This window comes from Tetrao urogallus, assembly GCF_951394365.1.
Source record: "Tetrao urogallus genome assembly, chromosome: 12".
NCBI classification, from domain to species: Eukaryota; Metazoa; Chordata; class Aves; order Galliformes; family Phasianidae; genus Tetrao; species Tetrao urogallus.
The window spans coordinates 197,912-204,820 of record NC_136825.1 but is presented as its reverse complement, the minus strand read 5'-3'; the positions used below and the strand labels follow the sequence as shown (position 1 = coordinate 204,820).

Genomic DNA, 6,909 nt, shown 5'->3' with positions numbered 1-6,909 from the left:
TCAAGTGCTCATGTTCTCTATCCACCTGCACCCAAATCTATCCTTTTGGTCCTTCCTCTTGATTTCTGTGATTCGTGGAAATCTCTGTACATTCTTTGCAAAAAGAGCAGTTGGATTCAGTGGAAGAGACGTTAAACAGAACCATCAGAGAAGCATCTGTGTCCTGCCCTCAAGAGCTCCATTGGTGAACGGTCCTTTTAAAGTGCATGTGTGAAGAAAGGGGATAGTGGGAGTAGAGCCCCCTAAACTCCAAAGGAGACCCATCTCTCCCCATCAAGAGAAAGGAGGAATAAAATCTTCAGCAATTTTATCTGCTACCTTAAGCCATGTCTGCCTTTCCCATCTCTCTACCTTCCCTGAATGCTTAGACCCTGCCCTGCAGGGAATCAGTTATTCAGAGAGGTGCAAGAAAGCCCAGCCTCTGGATGCTCTCATTGCAAGCTCATGAGCACATCCCTGTTCTCTACCCCAGCTGGCCTGTTGCTGCTTCCTGAGGCACTGGAGCCCCCCCGTACTCTCCAAGAGGAACTGGTCAGCCACTGAACCGGAATAAATCCAGTCCTGCGGGGCAGAAAGCAGTCTTGCTGGTGAACCTGTCACAAAGTCTGTGCAATTTCTCCACCCGATGTAGGCAAGGCTCACCCACAGGGGATGCTCTAGCTCACAACCATAAAGGGATCATTTCCCTGCATTTGAACGCCCTTCGATAGACAGCTTGACCTCCTGGGGAATGAAAGAGGGACGGAGCAGAGAGTGACGCGGCTCCTCTGCCTGCACGCTGTATCTTTGGAAGCCAGGGGCTGTCCAGCTGTGCTGACTGCCAGTCTCAGGCTGAGAAGGTTCTTCGCTAGAGCTCTGAGCTGCATTTTCCCTTTCTGCCTGCGCCTTCCTTTCAGCAGCTCTGTCAGATGGTTCTCTGGACCCCTGAGCAGTTATTTCAGATCTCTCACTAGTAGATATCAACTGATCTGTGAAAGGGTAGTTAGCCTGAGAAGCAGAGTTGCCATTTATGCTCTGTAAACTGATCGATATGCAGACATCACCCACCTGCAGCCTGTGACAGGTCAAAGCAAAGAGCTGAGCAGTCCGCCCCGGGCTACAGGAGGACCAGCCCTGGCCATACACAAAGAAGGGATGCTCTGGGGGCACATCAATGCTTACTTTACTTTGTTGCTCCCCAACCACAAAATGCAATGTGACAAGCCCAGGCCACTGGCTGTCCTGAATATCCACCACAGTGCTCGAGTCAATCTTCAGGCCTCCGCTCACCTCTGCGCTGCGAACAAAGTCTTGAGTCTGCAAGTCCTCCACCCGCTTCAGCTCTCCAGTAGCCAGCTGGATGATGGCTCCTTTCATGAAGTGAGAAGGCAAGCGAGAGGAGCCGGATGGCTGCAACTGGGCCAGGTCCTTTTCAAGCATGCCTCCTTGAGCCTGTACAATTGGGCTCTGCCTCACCAGGGCTTCTGAAATGGAAGACCTGATGGGCTCAGAGCCAGCTGGAACCAGGACTGGCTTGCCGTTAGCTATCACCATTCCTTTGGTTAACTGTCTTTGTCTAACCGTCTCTTCAGGGGACACAACGTATGGACTCCTGCACTGGCTCTTCTCAGCAGCACCCCTTTCCACTGTGTTCCTCAAAATGTCCTTCGACTCCCCCTGCTGATCAGGGATATTATGGCAAAGGTTTAAAGGGCTCAGGTCATCTTTCCTCTGGGCTGCCAGAACATGATAATCCTGAGAGGTCAACACTCCCACCACCCTCTGAACCTCCAGATCAGCGTCTGGCGTGCTTCTATGTGCTGGCACAGAAACCTCTGTTCTGAACGTCTGGTAACCTGAAAGAAACTGTCCATCAACAACACATCTCACTGCAGACCCTGGCAGACAGTCTTCAGCTTTACTGCTGGCAGAGTCCACAGCCTCGCTGGTCCTCCTCACCACATTGTGCTCCAGATGTCTCTGTTCACCATTGGCGGCAGCTACCTCTGAACTCAGCTGACTGTCTTGCTGAGAAGAATCTGGGTTTCCACCTGCTGCAGGTGTCTCATATCCTGAATACCCAGGTGGGAGGCGAGACATCTGATAATAAACAGGAATCCTACCTGGTGCAGTATCTAGTGGCTGGGTCCCAGCATGGTGCTGCATCTGGCCAGGAGAGACTGCAGAAGCAGATTTGTTGAAGCTGTGGGTAGGAGAGGTAGTCTGGGGGGAAGGAGCAGCTTCTTCGGTGAAGAGAGAGGCATATGGCACAAAGTGGGGGACGTGAGAGGCGGTGAGGTTGCTAGAAGGAGACAGGAGAGGACTAGGCAGGAAGCCAGGAGGGACAGCATAGGGCACCGTGTAGTGCGAGCCGATGAACTGCAAGGACGTCGGAGGGATCTGCGCATAATGGATGGGAGGGTATGGCACCCCCGGGTGCTGGATTATTGGCGAGGTCACATTGAAGGTGGGGGTCAGGGGGCTCACATTCACCACGGGATGCAGGCCCGTGGGGGAGAAGGTGGCAGGCGGCATTGCCACTTTATAGAGCATCCCGTACTGGTCCACCGTCAGCCCCGCTACCGCCTCCGCCGCCTCCCCGGGGCCATAGCGTAGGGCCACAGCGCTCGACCCGACTGTCCGGGCCCACTCGGGGCCCTCAGTCGAAGCCTGGGCACCCCCCGCCCGTCCCGCCTCCGGGCCGGCGCTGGCGGCGGGAAGGTCCCGCTTCTTTGGCGGGAGGCACTCCTGGCTCCGCTCGTGGCCCGCTCTCATGGTGCCCCACGGTGTCCCGGCAGCCCCGGCCACGACGCTCGTTCATGGGGGCACCCGAAGGAGCTGCCGCACGCCGGCTCCCGGATCCCCGCCGCCGGCCGCCGCCTCACCTGCACCGGGAACAGAGGGAGCCGTAAGCCCCGGACCCGACGCCGAACCCGGAACCGAGCCACCAGCACGGAACGAGCCTCGCGCCGAGACAGCGAGAACCGCCGGGCCCGGCCGGGTCGGGCCGAACCCCGCCCCGCTCCGGAGCTCCGGCCCCGGGGACAGAGGGCGCCCGAGCCCAGCCGCGCCCCGCCCCGCCCCGCCCCGCCCGGCCGCGCTCGAGGCGCCGCAGCCACGCCCCACCTCCGCAGGCCCGCCCGGCGCCCGCCGCGGCCCGCGGCTCACCCGCCATCGCCCGGCTCCTCCTCCGCGACCCCCATCGGCCCCACCGCCGCCCGCGGCCGCCTCCGGCCCGGCCCCTCCCCGCGCCGCCGCGCGCAGTGATGACGTCACGGCCCCGCGCGCCGGAAGCGCTTCATGGGCCGCCGGAGGGAGTGGCGGTGACGCCGAGGGGCGCCCGTAGCGCCGGTTGCCGCGGCGACAGGAGGCGAGCACAGGGTGCCGACCGAGAGAACGGGGGCGGACCGCCGCCGGGAGAGAGCGCGGCCGGCTCCGAGCGGCCCGGGGGCGGGTGAGGCGCCGGTTCGGAGGAGAAACACCGTCCCGGGAGCGCGGCCGACCCCGGTGTGGGCGGTTCGGCGGCGGCCCGGGGTGGTTCGCGCGCCGATCGCCGTTCCGGGATTCGTCGCTGTCCCCCCGGCCCTTTCTCGCCCCGCGCTCCGGCGGGCGCCGCTTCCGGTGCTGCCTCGGCTCCCGTTCTTCGTTTCGTGGCGTTCATTGATCTTTGTGGCGACAAAAGGTCCGAGGCTGCGTGGGGGAGAGCCGGGCCGAGCGCAGCGTCCCCCGACATCCCCCTCTCGTTGCCGTGCGCTGAGCCCCTCCGGCTCCGCAGCGCTCCGCTCCCCGCAGCCCCCGGCGCGCGCTGTGCAGTCGTTGCGCTTTATTTCCTTCTCCCCGAAACCGTTAAACAAAAACGACCCGGGACGTTCGGCTGTCGCGTGGCCCCTCCTGTTGGCAGATCGGGCGGCACAACGATTTACCCGCGGTACATCGGCAATGCCGGAGCGTGCTCTTAACGTGACCGCCACCATAAGGAGGGCGTACGCGGGTCCCGCCGCGTCCCGTCCTCTCAGAACGATCCGCCCGTACGTGAAGTTCGCACCTTCCAAGCATTCCGCTCTGCGGCAGCGCCCGCCCGAAGCCCCGCCCCGGGGCCGCCGCCTCCTTTCCGCCGCGCCGCCCACAGGGCCGCGCCACGGGGCAGCGCTCCGCGGGACCGCCCCGCGCCTGACGTCATCAGCGACTGCCACGGGGCTCGCGCTGCTCTTCGAGAGCCGACGCCGTGTGTGCTTCCGCCGGGAAAAATAGTGCGCGGGGCCTTTTCTGCCTCGCCGCTGCTAGTCTCGCGCTCGCTTGGCACCCCCGCGGCTGGGGCTGCCTGACCGTTTTTCGGAACCGACGCCGGCAAAGGCCGGGAGGTCGAGAGGAGCGGTCCGGAGCGCGGATCCCTCCGCCTGCGGTATCGGTGCTGAGGCCGATCCGCCGCCATTTTGAATGCCTGGCTCCTGCTGCCGCCTCCGCTCCAGGGACCGGCCCGGTGAGTGGGGCCGCAGCGCCCGTCCCCCCGCCCGTCCTCCCGCTGCTGCTCCGCTCCTCTCCTCGGTTCCTCCTCTCCTTCCGGGGGCGGCCGGCCGGGCTCTCGGTCGGCGTCGCTCGCGGCCCGCAGGATCTCGCGGCCCGGGACCACGAGTGCCGCCGCGCCGCTCTCGGGGCGCTGCCCGCCGAACCCCCCAGCCTCCCGCCGGCCGCCCTCCCGCGGCTCCTCGTGCTCCGCCCGCCCTCGCTCGCTCGCGGCCGTTCTTGCGGCCTCCGCTCGGTGCTCCGGGCCGTCGGCCCGCGCGGTCTCGGGACTTCGGGAGGCGGGGGGCAGCGCTTCTTGCGGCCTTCGGGTTTCAGTGGCGGGCGCGGGCCGCCGTGTTGCGCGGCCCCGTTGCTGGGCTCGGTGACGCCGCGCGGCGCTTCGCGGAGGACGCGGCGGCGCTGCGGTAGTTCCGCTAGCGAGGAACGGCCTCAGCTCGGCGGCTGGAAGGCGGCGCGGTGCTCGGATCCTTCTTGGAGCCTTCTGTGTTCCTCCTCAGAAGCCCCGAGGCAAACCGCGGTTGTTTTACCGGTAGGCGTTGGTTTGGAAGCTGGGATGGTGGGACGGCTGCTTGTTCCGCGGCGCTTTCGGGTGCTTCGTGGTGCGTTCGGTTTTGAAGGCTTGAAGTCTGAGCGGAAAAATACGGAGTGAAGTGAAAGTGCTTCGGAAGGGCGTTTCACGTGCAGGACCCGAAGGGGCATTTGGGACTCGGCAGCTTAAGCAAAACAGAACGTGCTTCTCACTGTGTAGTGCTCCTTTCATCTAGCGTTTAAAATGACAGATTGAAGATTTTTTTTTCTGCTCTGATTCTATGCAGTAGCGTAAATATCGGTCTTTTATATGCTCTTCCTCCCCTTTCTGTAAACTGTTTTTCCTCTGTTTATTTGCACACTCCCTTTCTACCACCAAACTTTTCCTTTTTCCTGCTCATACTTGGTGTTCAAACAGTGCATTTCAGTGGATACCCGAGAGCTGAATGAAGGCAGAAGGCTTTGTTCCTCGCAGGCAGCTTGCAGTGAGCCCTCACTTCTGCCTGGGAAGAGGAGAGGAACATACTTAAATTCCTGTGACCTGACAACAGGAAGGAAAGTCTGGTTGTGAGGGCGTTCAGCTTTCCTGGCCCTGGTGCATGGGATAACCTTCAGGTTCCCTTTTTTTTTTTTTTTTTTTTTTTAAATAGAAGGATATTCTCTTCCCTTTCTTTTCTCAAGTCCCTGTGACTTTTGATCTGACCCTTTTTTTTTTTCCAAAAGGTGCTGTAATTGAAGCGGAGTTCTTCCGTACTTTTGTTGGCAGTGTCCTGGCCGATGAGTGAGGGTGAAAGGTAAACCTTCCCAATCCTGATAGCCTCTTTGCAGACAGGAGTTTTGAATTAGCATCATTGTAACCTGATGAGATCAGTAAGTTCATTTATGGAATAAAAAGGCTGTGAGCAGCAGAAAGGAGCTGAATTTGCCCGTTCTTTGACACGCAGACAGACTGCATGGGTTAAGATTTGGAAAGTTGACTTTCAAAGTATAAGGGCTAATACAGTTGTTAATTGCTTCTGAAGTTAAAGGCATCAGCACAGCACCTCGTGCCTCTTTTACACGAATGTTTGCTCTTATTTTTGAATCGGTGATGTGCATCTTTAGACTGTTTCAGAGATAAGCTGTTTTGTTTAATAAGAGGGCAAACTCTTCTGACTGAAAGTGATGTTAATTTGTCCTAGATCATACTGAGATGTTCTTTGAGGAAAACAGTCTCACATAGCTGTGTTCCTTTATCGGTTGTTTTGGTGTCAGTAAACAAACATATGATAGCGTTACTCTGAAAAGAGTAGTGCAAGTGAATATCTGCTAATATTACTGCTGTTGGTAGCATTTGCTTTCATCTGGCGCTTTGGAGGTGCTGTAGATAAAGTCTGCATTTCTAGGTGGCAGTTACCTGTCGGTACAGCGGTTTGTTTTGATGCAGTGTAGGGGAAGGTGTGTGGTTTAGTCACAAAGCAGCGGCACGCATGCTGCCTTGCCTGCACGGTGCTTGTGCTGCCTTTCTTGTTTTTCTCAGTGTAGCTGGACGTGCGACCATCACAACCTCTGTGATTGTTTTTCAGCTCCTGTTTTTAGGCATGTTTTTCCATACTTCTTTCCCAGGCTCTGCTGGTCTTTGTATAATGCGAAGTAATTCTAATGCCTTGTATTATCATTCTGTCTTGGCACCCTCCCCCCCCCCCCCTTTAATTTCTTTCTGCTATCCCAATGTTCCGTATTTTCCACTCAATAGTTCCCTGTGTTGTATGAAATAGTTCTTTCTTTAAGAGAAATTATGTTCTCCTTTGAATGTTGTATGGTTGGTTGCTTTTTAGGAACTGTTGTGTGTTGCCTTTGCCCTTAGTGATGATGGTGGTGCTGCTTGGTTAGGAGTGT

General features: G+C 58.5%; 1 protein-coding gene across 1 annotated transcript; it reads right to left on the bottom strand.

Annotated features, from left to right (window-relative positions):
* Window positions 1-678: 678 nt before the first annotated feature.
* ATXN1L (ataxin 1 like) lies at window positions 679-2,754 on the bottom strand (the record flags this gene model as incomplete). Its single annotated transcript, XM_079541406.1, has 1 exon — window positions 679-2,754. One exon carries the CDS (start codon window positions 2,752-2,754, stop codon window positions 679-681), a length of 2,076 nt encoding a protein of 691 aa, XP_079397532.1.
* Window positions 2,755-6,909: the final 4,155 nt, after the last annotated feature.